Source organism: Pan paniscus, chromosome X, assembly GCF_029289425.2.
Source record: "Pan paniscus chromosome X, NHGRI_mPanPan1-v2.0_pri, whole genome shotgun sequence".
In the NCBI taxonomy this organism is placed as follows: domain Eukaryota; kingdom Metazoa; phylum Chordata; class Mammalia; order Primates; family Hominidae; genus Pan; species Pan paniscus.
In genome coordinates, this window is record NC_073272.2 from 133,798,555 (window position 1) to 133,814,059 (window position 15,505).

The following is a 15,505-nucleotide window of genomic DNA, read 5'->3' on the forward strand; positions in this document are numbered from 1 at the left end:
TTTCTGCTTATTGCCCAGTATGCTCTGTTTTGGTTGTTTACCTCCCTAATGCAAGTTGTATGTGTCCTTCTATCTATTATTAAAACAACATGGTCAATTAGCCTTATTTTTTGGTAATTTCTAGGTCAAGCTGGGGTTAGTATTGTAATAATTCTCTTTTTATCTGAACACTTAGAACACATGGTTAGCATATTTATAATGTTAAAAATCAAAGTAGCCCTATCTCCATACAAATCACACCAGGTAATCCACAGGCAAAGTCAAAGATACAATGTTAACTGTTCACGACTGCAATGTCCAGAAATTGCACACTTAAGTTGCATCCCTTGGAGCAATGCAACAATGGATAATCCATTATTGTGAACTGCAAATCATGGTTGCCATCATGAGTGGTCAGGGTTAAAAACAGTAACAGGGCCTGGCGCAGTGGCTTATGCCTGTAATCCCAGCACTTTGGGAGGCTGAGGCAGGCGGATCATCTGAGGTCAGGAGGTCGAGACCAGCCTGGTCAACATGGTGAAACCCCATCTCTAGTAAAAATACAAAAATTAGCCAGGCATGGTGGTGCACACCTGTCATCTCAGCTACTCAGGAGGCTGAGGCAGGAGAATCGCTTGAAGCGGGGCGCCAGAGGTTGCAGTGAGCCGAGATCGCACCACTGCACTCCAGCCTGGGCAACAGAGTGAGACTCCATCTGAAAACAACAAAAAACAAAAACAGTGACAGTGACTACGGGTATCTATGCCATATCCACTTGACACTAAAAACAGTGTTGCTTTCAACCCTTATTTTGGGAGACAGGGTATGGGTTTGGTACCTTTGCCCTAAAACTTGAGCAACCATTGCTGAAAAATGAGACTTTTTTGCATCCTGGGGAGGGCTTTCCTGGAATACAGGGTTTTTAGCACTAAAACTGGGATAGTAACAAGGAAATTAGGATGATTGGTCACCCTACTATGCCTTTGGCAGCTTTCCAGAGCACCGAAAGAATTGTTTTTAACATTTTTGTCCAGCTTTATAGTAGTTGCTTTTGGAGCTCTGTTAACTTCCTTAATTCATCATGCTGGAAGTGAATCTCTGACACTATTACGTATTTTACATATTATTTTTAGTGTGTCTCTGACTCATTAAAATGTAAACCTGATGAAAATAGAGATTTTTGTCTGTTCTGTTCACTGCTGTATTCCATGTACTTGATACATAGTAGGCACTAAATAAATATTTTTTGATGACTAAATCAATTAATGACATTTGAAGGAATGTAGAGAATAGACTGAAGGAGAGAATAATCAAACTAGGATAAACTAGTTAGTAAGCTAGTAGAATGGTCCAGATTAGAGATGGTAGAGATGCTGGAGATAATGAAAAATACACTGACTCAAGATTTAGTTAAGAAGCAAAATTGCAAGCTGGGCGCGGTGGCTCAGCCTGTAATCCCAGCACTTTGGGAGGCCAAAGAGGGCAGATTACCTGAGGCCGGGAGTTCAAGACCAACCTGGCCAGCATGACGAAACCCCTCTACTAAAAATACACACACACAAAAATTAGCTAGGCGTGGTGGCAGGCGCCTGTAACTCCAACTACTCGGGAGGCTGAGGCGGGAGAATCACTTGAACTCGGGAGGCAGAGGCTGCAGTAAGCCAAGATAGCACCATTGCACTCCAGCCTGGGTGACAAGAGCGAAACTCCGTCTCAAAAAAAAAAAAAAGAAAAAAGAAAAAGAAAAATTGCCATGATTAATGATGAAGTGGAGATGAATGTGGGGAGTGAAGTAGAGGGCAGTGTCAAAAATAACTCCCTGGTCTTTGGCCTGCAGAACTGGGTGGATAGAGGTGTAGTCACTGAGTTAGGAAACAGTGGGCCAGTACCAGGGAGAAGATCATGAGTTCTCTTTTAGACATATTGAGCTTGAGATGCCTTTGAGATAACTAAGCAATTTCAAATAAGCAGTTGGATATATGATCCTAGCATTTAGGGGAGAAATGTTGGCTAGAGAGATATTGGCTGGAGAGATAAACAAGTGTGTCATCAGTCCCAGTGATAATGAACATGGTAAATAATGTGATGGGTGTGAATGATTACCAAGAAGAGAGAAGAGAGGGCCTAAGATTAAGCTGCAATTGTTACTCTGTATGCACTCAATTTTTACTTGGATTAATGAAATAATTTGATTGTAAACTGGAACCTAAGTTAGGATTTTAAATCACAAATATCTTAAAGATTTTGAAATGCAACAATTAGAAGAGATTTTCAGGTTTTCTCCTATTTTTCTCTTAGGGCTCATTTTTAGAGATAAGGTATGTTTCACAGTAGAGTTTAGTGTCCATTGGTTATTTTGTTTCATTTTTATGTTGGTTATAGGTGGCTATTGAGCGTGATGGTTCTAACTTTTTAGGTATTTATCAAATCCTCTTGTGTGCGCAGCACCGTGCTAGGTGCTATGAAGATGTACATAAGACATATATTTGTGCTTACTCGAGGAATTTTCAAACTATTTGGAGGAAGAATTGTATATTAAACTTGAAAGAGGGCCGGGCACGGTTGCTCACGCCTGGAATCCCAGCACTTTGGGAGGCCAAGGCTGGGGGATCACCTAAGGTCAGGAGTTCAAGACCAGCCTGGCCAACATGGTGAAACCCCATCTCTACTAAAAATACAAAAAATTAGCCGGGCGTGGTGGCAGGTGCCTGTAATCCCAGCTACTTGGGAGGCTGAGGCAGGAGAATGGCTTGAACCTGGGAGGCGGAGGTTGCAGTGAGATGAGATCGCACCATTGCACTCTAGCCTGGGCAACAAGAGCGAAACTCTGTCTCAAAAAATAAAATAAAATAAAAATAAAAATAGAAAATAAACTTGAAAGAGACTTTAAAGATCTTCTGGTCTTCCTTCATACTTTACAGAATATAAAAGCATGTCCCAGAAACAAGAAGTGACTTTCCAAGTTCAAAATGAAGTGATAGAAATCTGATTAGAAGCCAGGGCTCCCGATCTCTAGCCTAACCAAGTGCACTGCTCTTTTTATGAAATCATTTATTCATTCAACAAATATTTCTTGAGTGCCTACTGTGTGAACATACTGCTGCAGGCAGTAGTTTTAAATCATGCTACTTTTTCATCTGCATTCACCTCTGGTGACTAATAGTTGTATTCATAGTGCTGGGGCATTCAGTAAGCAGAGTTGAGTGACAGCTGGGTGTGGCTTACAGCTGGATCATCCACTTTCAATTTATAATCACTTCTTAGTGCCTGAAGGAAGAGGAAATAAGTGGTGGATTAACATATGAAGCAATTAGAGAATAATATATGTTATACGATATATAATTAAGTGCTAAATTGCATGGCATGACTGTAAGTGCAACAGGGAGGAACAGGAGCCAAGGCCCAGAGTATGGACAGCTATCTTAGGACAAAATCTTCCAACAGTAGTAACCATCGGATCTCTCACATGTTCATCTGAGAAAGCTCAGCAAATATTTATTGGGCAGGCACTGTGCTAGGTGCCTAGGGATATACAAAGAATAAGACATGGTCCCTTCTCCCAAAGATCTAGTGGGAGAGACAGACGAAATACTTTTAATTTAAATATAATACAGTAAATGATGAAATAGAAGTCTGGCCAGAGTGCTATGGAAGCAAAGAGGAGGGCAGCTTCACCTAATCGAAGGATAAGGTCAAGGCTTTTTGGACACTGACATGTGAACTGAATCTTCAAGGCCACTATGTCTCAGCTAATCCAAGAAAGTTGCCAAGAGGAGTTCTAGGAAGCAAGAACAGCATGAATAAAAAACAAAGACCTAGGCCGGGCGCAGTGGCTCAAGCCTGTAATCCCAGAACTTTGGGAGGCTGAGGTGGGTGGATTACAAGGTCAGGAGTTCGAGACCAGCCTGATCAACATGGTGAAACCCTGTCTTTACTAAAAAATACAAAAATTATCTGGGCATGGTGGCAGGCACCTGTAATCCCAGCTACTCGGGAGGCTGAGGCAGGAGAATCACTTGAACCTGGGAGGCGGAGGTTGCAGTGAGCCGAGATTGAGTCATTGCACTCCAGCCTGGACATCAGGGCGAGACTCCATCTCAAAACAAACAAACAACAACAACAACAACAACAACAAAAACCCCCGAAAAGAAACAAAGACCTTTTGTCTCCTATTCCCCTTATCAGGAAAACTGGAGACAATTAACTTAGCTATTCCTAAGTGAAATAAGATAAAAACCACTCAGTATCACTGATTATAAACTAGCTCTTGTAGCTAACTTTTATTAAACTCTATGAGCCAGAAATTGTGCTAAGTTTTTCACACAATCCTCATAGAAATCCTTGAGAAAGGTACTCCTAGCATCCTTAGTTTACAGATGAGACAATGAAGACACTGAGAAATTAACCCGAAACCAGGATTTGTGTCCAGGCCATTTGGTTCTTTGCCTCCCTGTCAGGATTATGTCCTATTGTGAATATTAGGTTCCCACAAATCTTATCCATATGGAATTACTCTACCTTTTAGACTTATTATTATAATATTTGAGAGTAGTGTAGATCTGTCTGATCATGTTATTTAACCAACAACCAAAATAGGGCTGTTGGTTAAAGGAACAAAAGTTCTCAAGGTCACTGGAGACCCAGTGGCAAAGCTAGTTATTCCTGTGTGTCCTCACTAAAATATATGCCTAAAAACGATATTAATCAGAATGAAGTCTCTTGGACATTCCAATGTAACTGATGAGACAGCCATGTTATTTTTTTTTCTGTTTTCACTTTGATGGCTGCAGGTCAGCGGTTCTCATATATTTGTGTATATCATGATCTCACCTGGGGAGCTTGTTTTAAATATATAGTTTCTGGGCCCCATTTCACACATATGCCAGAGTTGCTGGGGTAGGAATTGGGCTGCTAAATTACAAACAAATTCGTGAAATGATTTCATTCCATTTCAGTTCCACTTCTCCCCATTCTTCATTAGATTCTCCTTCTCTCTCCAGGGCCTCACTTCAGTAGATATTTACTAAGAGCCTACTATGAACCAGGCACAGAGTTCTATGGGCTGAGGATAGAGCAGTGGACACGACAAAACAAAGCTCCTGCTCCGATAGAGCTTCATTCTAGTCGAGAGACAGATAATAAACACACGAACGAGTAAATAAAAGGCAGTACAGCACAGTGATTAAGAGCTTGTGCTCTGGAGCTAAAACAAATGTAGCCCTGAAACATGGTCCTTCCTCTTCCTGGTTGACTTTGAGCAAGTTACTTAATTGCTCAACACTTTCTTCCTCTGTGAAATGGGACTAATAATATTCCCTGCTTCTCAGTGCTATTGTAAGGATCTAATAAGATCATATACATAAAGTACTGAGTGCAGTGCCTGATACATTGTCTGCAGTCAGGGTTAACTCCTTTTGAAATGACTCATGATTGCACGAGTACTGTGAAGTTTAGTTACTTCTGCAATATTGCCATCAAAGTATTAAATTAAGTTCAGCTTCTGTGTTTATTCGGCACTCAATAAACAATGTTCTAGAGATGTTGCTGTGTCTCTAAAGCATTTCCCCTGCCACAGTTGCTAGTTTCCTGAGCTGTGTCTATACCATACCCAGCCTCAAATTGCTAAACAAGGAAGAGATATCAACAACAAAGTACATCAGAGTCCCCAGCTCCTCAATTAGGTAGCTGAGTAGTTCCATAGGCTGGATAGAATTAAGAATGTTGACAGGGCACAGTGGCTCATGCCTGTAATACCAGCACTTTGGGAGCCCGAGGTGGGTGGATCATCTGAGGTCAGGAGTTCGAGACCACCCTGGCCAACGTGGTAAAACCCCGTCTCTACTAAAAATAAAAAAATTAGCTAGGCATGGTGGTGGGCACCTGTAATCTCAGCTACTCAGGAGGCTGAGACAGGAGAATGGCTTGAACCTGGGAAGCAGAAGTTGCAGTGAGCCGAGATCGTGCCATTGCACTCCAGTCTGGGCAACAAGAGTGAAACTCCGTCTCAAAAAAGAAAAAAAAAAAAAAAAGAATGTTATAAAGCCTCACCAATACAGTAAGTGAAAATTAAAAAATAAACAACAAAAACTAAATAGACGCTGGGAACCAACACACTAGTAGGTAGATCAATCAGATGATATGAGAGTTAAGGGATATATTTCAAAAAACCATCCTTCGTATTTGTTGGGACAAGAACATTCACAATCATCATTATCTCTCTTGTGTCTCATAACAACCTTGCAATTCTCATTTAATTGATGTGTAAATTAAAGCTAAGTGCAGCAAATGAATCACCCAAGTAACCTCTGCTAGTTAGTGGCAGGCCAGTGATTAATACTCAGGACATCTGAATCTTATACAGCATTTCATACAAATAAATAGCTTTTTTTCCCCCACAGAAACATTTAAAATGCTTAGTCCATCCACTTGAAAAATAAAGAATAAAAAATACAAAATGTATTCCATATACAAAATGCAAATACATAATACTTCATTTTCTTTTTGTATTTGTCATGTTTGCAAGTTTACATTTGCATATGTGATTACATGATTTAGGCCCATCTCCTCTACTACACCAAAATGAATCATATCAATTTTTATCTAACACATAGTAGGTGATCAACATGTATTTAATGAATACATGAGTGATCTATTGGTGTTGATTATAGCCAGGAGGCCACATGTCGGTGAATTTAGTTGTTGGTTTAAGCAGGAGCAGAAATGCTAGCGGTATCTTATACGGAAATACTGAAAATGGGCAAAGGAGTCACTTCCTAGTTGCTGAAGAGAATGATTTGCATGTACTGGAGTTGGTGATTTGAAGTCAAGAGCAGGGCTGATCTAAGCAGAGCAGATGCAGTTGCTAAGCATTGGTTTACAGGGTAGTGAAAGTCAAGAGGCTGTCTGAATCTAAAAAAAAAAAAAAAAAAAAAAAAAGGCGGGGGCAGTGACAAAAATTCTGCACGTATAACAAGCTCTCTAGGTAATTCTCACTTCCAAAGTTTAAGAACTACTGGGCCTGGAAGGTCTAAGACTGTATCTGGGGAAGAGTCAGACTTATATTAATATTATAAAGTAAGAAGAAGAGAAACCTATGAAAGAAAAAAAGAGCAGCCAGAGAGCCAGAGTCAGGGCATTGTTGTTATGAGTCAAGGGGGGTGAAAGTTTAAGAACAAGTAGATGGCCAAAAATGTCAAATGTAACAGAGATGTCAAGAATGAAGACAGACCAGCCTAGGCAACATGGCGAAACCCAGTCTCTACAAAAAAAAAAAAGTACAAAACTTAGCTGGGCGTGGTGTTGTGCCCCTTAGTCCCAGCTATTCAGGAGGCTGAGGTGGGAGGATCACCCGAGCCCAGGAGGTCGAAGCTTCAGTGAGCTGTGATTATGCCACTGCATTCCAACCTACAGAGCAAGACTTTGTCTCAATTTAAAAAAAAATGAAGATAGAGAAAAGCTGTTGAATTTGGCAAAAAGATCAACTGTGGCCTTGGAGTATATTTTTTGTAAAGTTGTGATGATAAAATACAGATTTTTCTGGGCCCTGACCTGTCCTTCAAGACTCAACTAAAAACATTGCCTCCCAGTGATGTATTTCTTGGACTGAGTCCACCAATCCCTGTGGTAGATAATTCTATTATAGCAGTTCACCTATTATACTAAAATTCTGCTCACCTGTTTTTCTTCTTGATTAGACTGAGAATTTATTGAAGGCAGAAGCTGTGCCTTTTTTTTTCATCTCTTTCTCCATCCCCAACCAGCTTTATTGAGATCTAATGGACAAATAAGAATTGTACATATTTAATGTATACAATTTGGTGTTTTGATAAGAAGCCATATCTTGTTCCTTTTCAAATCTCCAGGGTCTGGCATAATACCTGGCATACAGAAGATGTCTGTAAATGCCTGCTGAATGAATGATTGGAGAGCAATTGGAGGCAAAGGAGCAACTGCAGTCTGGCAGTGAAAGAAGATGAATCCCATAGTTTGAAGGCAAATGAGAGCAGGGCAGTAGATGCTGCTGGAGCAGGTAATAAGCAGGGAATCAGATCCTCCAGAGCATGGAAAAGATGTAACTAAAAGCACAGCTTTGAAAAGCTTTAGAAAGCAAGAGGGACAGCTCTTTCTCTGAGTCTTGAAGGCAGCATGAGAGGGTAGGTGTATAAGATAGAGTAGCTTAGCTCAGATGGCCCTTTGCTAAATTAAGTCATAAAGTTAATGCCTTTGCTGAGAATGAGGTGGAAAAAGTGAGATCTGGAGCTTGAAGAAAAAAACTGGAAGAGTGTTGGTGAGAGTGTATTGGTGAATCAGTAAGAGATGACTAGATCTCATGCTATATCCCCAGGCATTAAGGGCATGTTATCACAATCCAATTCCTTTCTGTAGGCCTTGAAATAACAGGCTACATCTATCAGCCATGCTAATTGGGGCTGGCTACCAGACTTGGGGCCTGGAAGTAACTGGAGCCGCTGATATCTCCCTCTCCTGAACTCTCTCTGCACTTCCTTTCCACCTTTTAAGGCACTCAGTGCACTTTATCTCCTATTGTAACTATCTTTTTCTTGGTAGACTGTAAACAATTGAAGGCAAGGGCTGTGTCTTAGTTACTGTTGTGTCGTACCTCAGCATAGTGCTTTGTACATAATAGGCAGAAGATGTCTGTACCAGCCATAGTCTGTAATACAGCATTTATCACATCATACTGTGTATGTTTGCTTGCCGTCTCTTCTTTTTGACCATGAGCTCAAGGGCAGGGATTGAGTTGTATTGATCTAGGTCTCCATTGTGTTTGGAACTTAATAGTTTTGCAAGTGTTTATTGAATCAAAGTTTGTTGAAATGAATGCATGGATGAAATAATGAATAAAAGATAGCAAAATGTGGGGATTTGGGGGGAAACTTAAAAAGATGGCATACTGCATAGGCATTGCATTTTGTCAGTTACACAATCATCTGTCTCATCCTGGCATCAGTAAGTGTGTAAAGCTGGTAGAAAATGATGCTGGGGAACCTGTCTTCATATACACCATAAATGTTTGGAATACACATTCTGGATCTTCTTATGCAAATCTTTAGCCACTCCCTTTCACAGCATAGGGCCTTGGGTTAAAGGGCTAAGGGTTCCTTGCAGCTAAATGGCTGATTTGTCCACCCTTATTAGGTATCTATTTGAAGAGTTCAACGTCACACCACCATGGTCACTGTTTGCTTGGGAACATACACTTTAAAGTTGACATTGCAGAGAAAAGTAAAAAGATTGACGAAACAGTATAGAAACAGCATTGGATCAAGACCGTGGAAATCCACCGCCACTACAGGAAAAATGGCTCTTGAAGAGCATCTTTAAATTTTCACTGGTTTAAGGCTTTTTTTTTTGTTAAAGTCTGTGAAGCCCATAGAAAATAACAAAAGCTAACCCTTACATAGGGCATACTATGTGCCTAGGCATTATTCTGTGTGATTTACATATACTATCTCATTTCTCACAACTACCTTTTGAGACGAATACTATTATGATCTCCATTTTGGACAGGATGAAACTGAGGGACTGAGAGGTAATAGAAAGCGATCAAGGTCATAGAGCTAGAAGTGGCGGAGCTGGAGTTCAAACCCAAGCATGGCTCCAATACACCAAAGAGGAAAGCACTCGTCTAGGTGTCTGGTTTACATGTATAGATTATAAAGAAAATCACCCTATCTTTTCTGATTGTGATAATCCCAGCATTTATGGAGAGTCTGTTATATGCCAGGGATGCTAATAACACGCTTTAGTTGCATTATTTCATTTCTTCCTTACCACAAACCCGTGAGGCACTATTTTTATCCCCATTTTAAAGACCAAAAAAAAAAAAAAGGTATAGAGGTTAAAACGATTCGCCCAAGGATTGAAATGCAGGCAGGGTGACTCCACTACAAGCTTCTCAGTCATTCCTGGCAATAAAACGAACGGAGGACCTCAAAGAGATGCCATGAGAGTACAATGAAATAATGGATGTGAAAAGGCCTCGGCGAACAAGTGCAAGGGATAAGGCCTGTCTACGTGAATCACTGTTGTGAACTGGTTACCCAGGGCCCCTGTCCAACGGTTTCCGTCCCAATCCTGCCCCTTCTCCGCCCAGCCCACAGCGATATCTTTGAATCTCTTTCTCTATCTCCTCTGATCCTGCCCCCAAACACTCGGCGGAGCGGCGGAGCGGAGAATAGAAGGTCCGCGCGCGAACAGGAGGCGGGGCCTGCCGCCTTCAGTCGTACAGGGGGTGGTTTCTGCACATGCGCTGTGGCTCTGCGGCTTCAGCTGCCCCCTCTCTGCGGCCAATCAGGGCCCGCGGCGCGCTCGGGACGTATCAACGCTCTGTGGGTCGTGTGCGTGCGAGGGGGGCGACGTAAGGGCGCTCCGCGAGCCCGTCTCTCCTCGAATGAAAGGAAACAACCTCCGGCGACAGAGCCCCGCTCTCAGGCACTGCTGGAGAACCGAGACCGACTTCTTTCTCTTTACCCTCATTGGCGCTTCTCTCCTGCAGTCCGCCTCTGGGCCCTGCCGGTGAGTCCCCACGGAACCCTGGGGCCCCCCATTCTCTCCCCGGCGGGAGAAGACAAGGAGGATGGCGGTGGCCAGGCCGCCGCCCCTGCCCGTTGTTAAAGGGGACTCTTGGTGGGTCTCGCTTTATTGTCAGGGACCCCAGAAGCGCCGCTCATTGTAGGCGCTTGGCGGAGAGGCTGCTGAGAAAGTGCTTTGGAGGTGCAGAAGGAGAGGTTAGGCTTACGCCTAGACTTCGGGGGAGGGGGCGCAACATTTGAGGAGGGAAAAAACTGGGAATTTTTAGTTTTTGCCATTGCTTAGAACATATTTGGGAAGGAGGGAGACTCCCAGTTTGGGAAGAGTAAGAGGAAGAATTGTTAGGATGGCAAGAGAGAGAGCCTTACGGAATGAGGAAAAACTCCGGGGTGGGGGGAATTAGGGGTGAAACTGAGGTATAAGGGGAAGCTTACAACGAAGACTGTGAGAGGGCTAACTCTTGGGGGAGGGGGCATAAAGAAAGTGGTAGGATGATATTTTCCTAGATTCGGGAGGATTGGAAAAGGACGATTAGGGGACCCTGACTTTACGACGGAAAGGAACCTGCTGAAGTGTTTTAGAGGAAGATAGTTTTGTGACTTTAGCGCTTGATTAGAGGGAGATCTTGGGAGTCTAGTGTGTATTGGGGGAATAAATAACGGAGAGGATCCGGTACTTTATGTGTACCGTCTTTCATTATATGGATGAACACCACGGTATTCTTTTCCAATTTCCATTCGTTTTGATATTCTGCGTGGAAGTTAAAAAATCTTTTGTTTTTAGAAAATCTTTTATTTTCATCGCCTTACTACCTTATGTCAGGTCTTATTTATACTGTTCAAATTCTTCCTCTACCCTTGGGTTTGAAACAACTGGAAAATTCCTTTAGTTTCCTTTTGAATAACCGCAAAAAGCAGTGCGAAGCATGTAATAATATCGTGCAACCAAATTCAGGTGCCCTTCCGGTACATCTTATTCGTTTATTTCTGTCCACTGTAACTTTCCTGTTAGAAATACTGCTTCTTTGGGGAATCACGTTTGTTATCTATTTTGATTTGTATATTTCAGCTTGCTTTCGCGTGGAATGTTTTCATCTTCCGGAACTGCAGTTTTTGTTGTTTTGTTTGTTTTTCTGTGAAAATGCCTTTTCAGATACCAGGCATTGATGAGCTCTGGAGTTGGTTCTTGAATGCTCTCTCTGATGTTTCAGGTTATTTCTACCTTGGTGCTTCGCAGCATCTTGGAAAATCAGAAATGCATTGATTGCTTCAGCTTAACTAATCTAGCTTTTATTTTTTTTCCAGGCATTTAAATTATGTATTTCACGCTGTTATTGTTGCCTCTTTATTTCTGCTTTGTAGTATTTTCCATAATGCGATGTTTCTTTTAAAGAAAAGGCTTCATTGTTGCGTGAAAGCATCAAACTTTGATCTCCGCATGGCCTGAAAAACCTTTTAGACTAAAATTAAAATGCCATATAGCTGTGGATCATTATGAACCCCTTAGTATTGGTCCTTGGAATGCCCTTATTCTGCTTAAGTAGAGACCACAAATGTGACAACATTAGATAAAAATCTGTACTTTTATGATAAAGACATTTTTGCTAGGAGTCATTGTTTCCATGATGTTCTCCACTTCATGTTTTACAAGGAGACTAAAAAAATTACCAAGATATGCGCAGATGTATTATTTGAATTTTAGTGGAAAAATCCATTTAGTCATTGCACATTGGGGAAAGTTTTTAATTGGTTTGGTGCACTTTTTTGGTGGCTCTTCTTACTTTACAAATTAAATTTAAGCTGATTACAGAAAAAATACACTAGAATATTTTTTAATGCAAAATAAAGTGTACCTTTTTTCTCTTTTAGATTTTTGGGGTCTTTGATATCTAGAAAAGCAGGTTCTCAAAATTAGGATGAGAAATTAGCCTGTTTATAAATTGGAAGAGGCAGAATTAAATATAGACAGAATTTTGGGGATGCCATTTCGGAATTAATTTTAAGAATACGAAGTGATTTTTTCCATTCTAGAAATTTTCTTTATCTTAAGCCAGCTTTATAGCCAGTGCTAGGATTGTATGGAAATTACACATTAAAGATGTCTGTACGGGATTTGATTTATACTGTGCCATCCTTTCAACTGGCCAGGATGACCGGGAGTAATGCTGAATACATTATTATGGTGATTTCAGAGTGCGTACTATTCATTGCATAGTAGTAAAGAAACTAATTTAGAACTCAAAATATAATAGCAAATTCTGATGCTATTTATGAATTTTGGTATTTTGCATAGTTAATTCTAAAAATTTGGGCAGGTATACTCTTGATAAAGCAACCGAACACAGATACTTGCCTGAGCAAATGCAAACACACTTCCCTTTTGTTTCTTTTGTTTCTCTGTTATGTCCTTTTTTTTCCTTTAATCCTAAAAGTATTTGCTGCCTGTTTTCAATCAGTTTCACGGTTTATAGCCAGTGCTATGAATACAGTACTATGGTAAAGTATCCGTTGTCATTTGGACGACTGAGATATTCAAAATTATAGATAGCATTAAGAGTTTGTTAAACCTATCAAAGCAGAGACTGTCAGGGCCTTTGAAGTTGTGTTAAAAAGAAAATTCTAGACATAAATGGATGAGAAGACATGTTTTCTTTGTGGCTTCAGGTGAAATTTTGATTAAGTATCTGAATTTTGTATTGAAAAGCACTGAATAGTTTGTAGATATTACCTTCCTAGCATACAGCTGCTACTGTTCTTGTTGGTGAACGAATGCTTCTCAGCTGCAATGTAGTGTTAGACAATTTTTTTTCAACATAGTATTATGAAACTGTTCAAATGTATAGACAAATTGAAAGAATTTAGTAAATTAATTTTAAGACAAAAGTTTGAGATTTTTCTTGATTGTGACGTGTGTTGTGGCAACCTGGATCTTGAACTGCTTAGTCCTGTTGATTTGGGAAAACTGTACAAATCAAGTAACTGGTTTTAAATTTCTTCTGAAGAATCCATATTAAGATTGATGATCTAAATCTGAAACCTTTCATGTTAGAGCTTTCCTTCCCTTTTTTTGACTACACTGTACTACCTATAATTAAAATGTGACCAAATTTAAGGCTCATTCAGAAAAAAATTTCTTCCTTTACACAATATTACTAATTTAAGTACGGAAGTTACTACATTTAGAAGACCACTATCAGTTTGTGACTTTAATTGATAAGCAGGCTTGGAGTAAATCTTAGTCATATAATATGGTTGTTTTATAAATAATTGGGTCTTAAAGTCTGCATTTTTAAATAGACTGTCAGAAGCCTAACTTTTTATTTACTTGAAAATGGAATAGAATAGCAAAAATTAATTTATTAAAGACATATTCCTGATTTTTTTAAACTCAGAAATAATTTTTAAAGTGCACCAAAGTCATAGTTAGGTAAATTCGTTTTACTTTTATTGTTTTATCAATATGTGAACTTTAAGAAATTGTTCAATTACAGAATTCTGTTCCCACGGAGTATTCTGAAGTTTCCTTAGTAGCTTTTACCGTGTTCTTAAGAGGTATAATTCTTTATCGCCTTGAAAGGGCACCTAGTTACACATGAAAATATTTTACATTAATTATGCCAGCAGGGGATAATTTAATATTATACATTGTACATTTTTCTCCACACAGAACTAGTGTCAATTATTTCACATATCCTCCAATTTGGAAGCAGTTTGATTTTTCTCAATTACTCTAAACTTCATTTAGCTGTCTGTTATCTATCTATCTGTATTTATTACGGAGGCATCTTAGGTTTTAATGTTAATTTATGTATACTAAATAACCATTTAAAAATGTATATATTAAAACCTATGTCAAACAAACAACTTACATGAGTATGTATAAACTGATTTTAAAACAAAATGAACTTTGTTACCCTTCTTATTCTCTGTAGCATTTCTTGGGGCTTAGAGTGGTTTAATTTGTCTATACTAAATAAACATTTAAAAATGTGTATATTAAAACCTAGGTCAAATTTTTAACAACTTTCATGAATATGTATAAACTGATTTTAAAATAAAATTAACATTGTCGCCCTTCTTATTCTCTGTAGCATTTCTTGAGGCTTAAAGTGGCATTCTAAAGGCAATTTAAAAATCATGTCAAGCTCAGTTGAACAGAAAAAAGGGCCTACAAGACAGCGCAAATGTGGCTTTTGTAAGTCAAATAGAGACAAGGAATGTGGACAGTTACTAATATCTGAAAACCAGAAGGTGGCAGCGCACCATAAGTGCATGGTAAGTATACCGGCAGCAACAGAGACCTTGAAACGATTCATGAGACTCTTAATAACACATGAATGTTCCTGAATACTAAAAAAAAAACAAAAACCAAAAAAAACTCAGTTAAATTTTAAGAAATGGTTTATCACTAATGCTATGCCATTTTTACTAGAAAATTACCATTTAAATTTGACATCTTATTTACTGTTTTACTGTAATTAATTTATATATGAACCTTAATTTTTTTTAAATGTAATTTATAGCTCTTTTCATCTGCTTTGGTATCATCACACTCTGATAATGAAAGTCTTGGTGGATTTTCTATTGAAGATGTCCAAAAGGAAATTAAAAGAGGCACGAAGCTGGTAAGTTGGTATTTCTGCCTCTTGAGAATAAAAATTATTTAAACTCATTAAAGAGGAAATTGCTTATTTTAGAGTGTATTGCATTATTAACTGAGTATAATTTTAAATTGCAGGCTTTTTTTTTTTTTTTCTTTTTTTTTTTCTGAGCCAGCAAAATCCAAGGCCGGGTTTATCTTATTTACCACTCAACAAAAAGGAATGAGTCAATATTTATACTATTCAATTTTTTTTGCTTTTCAAAGAGAATTAAAATCTTTTTGGAGGCTGTTTACTTAGAAAACAAACAGTTTGGTTAATTTGAGTATATATTGTGTTAAAGTCTTCATTCAAGTTTATTTTTCATAATTC

At 39.2% G+C, this 15,505-nt stretch overlaps 1 protein-coding gene across 5 annotated transcripts in view; it reads left to right on the top strand.

The window, feature by feature from the left end:
• The first annotated feature begins 9,480 nt into the window (after positions 1-9,480).
• The window catches only part of PHF6 (PHD finger protein 6), a 56,315-nt gene continuing 50,290 nt past the window's right edge, over positions 9,481-15,505 (top strand). Inside the window, exons 1-3 of one of the 5 annotated variants that reach the window (XM_008967178.6) lie at positions 9,481-10,518; positions 14,624-14,807; positions 15,056-15,157. In XM_008967178.6, the coding sequence (XP_008965426.1) occupies positions 14,670-14,807; positions 15,056-15,157 (240 nt within the window). In that variant the 5' untranslated portion in view covers positions 9,481-10,518; positions 14,624-14,669. Of the gene's footprint in view, positions 10,731-14,623; positions 14,808-15,055; positions 15,158-15,505 lie in introns of all 5 variants that reach the window. The other 4 variants (XM_055106223.2, XM_008967177.5, XM_003814506.5 and 1 more) reach the window with 4 other exon arrangements.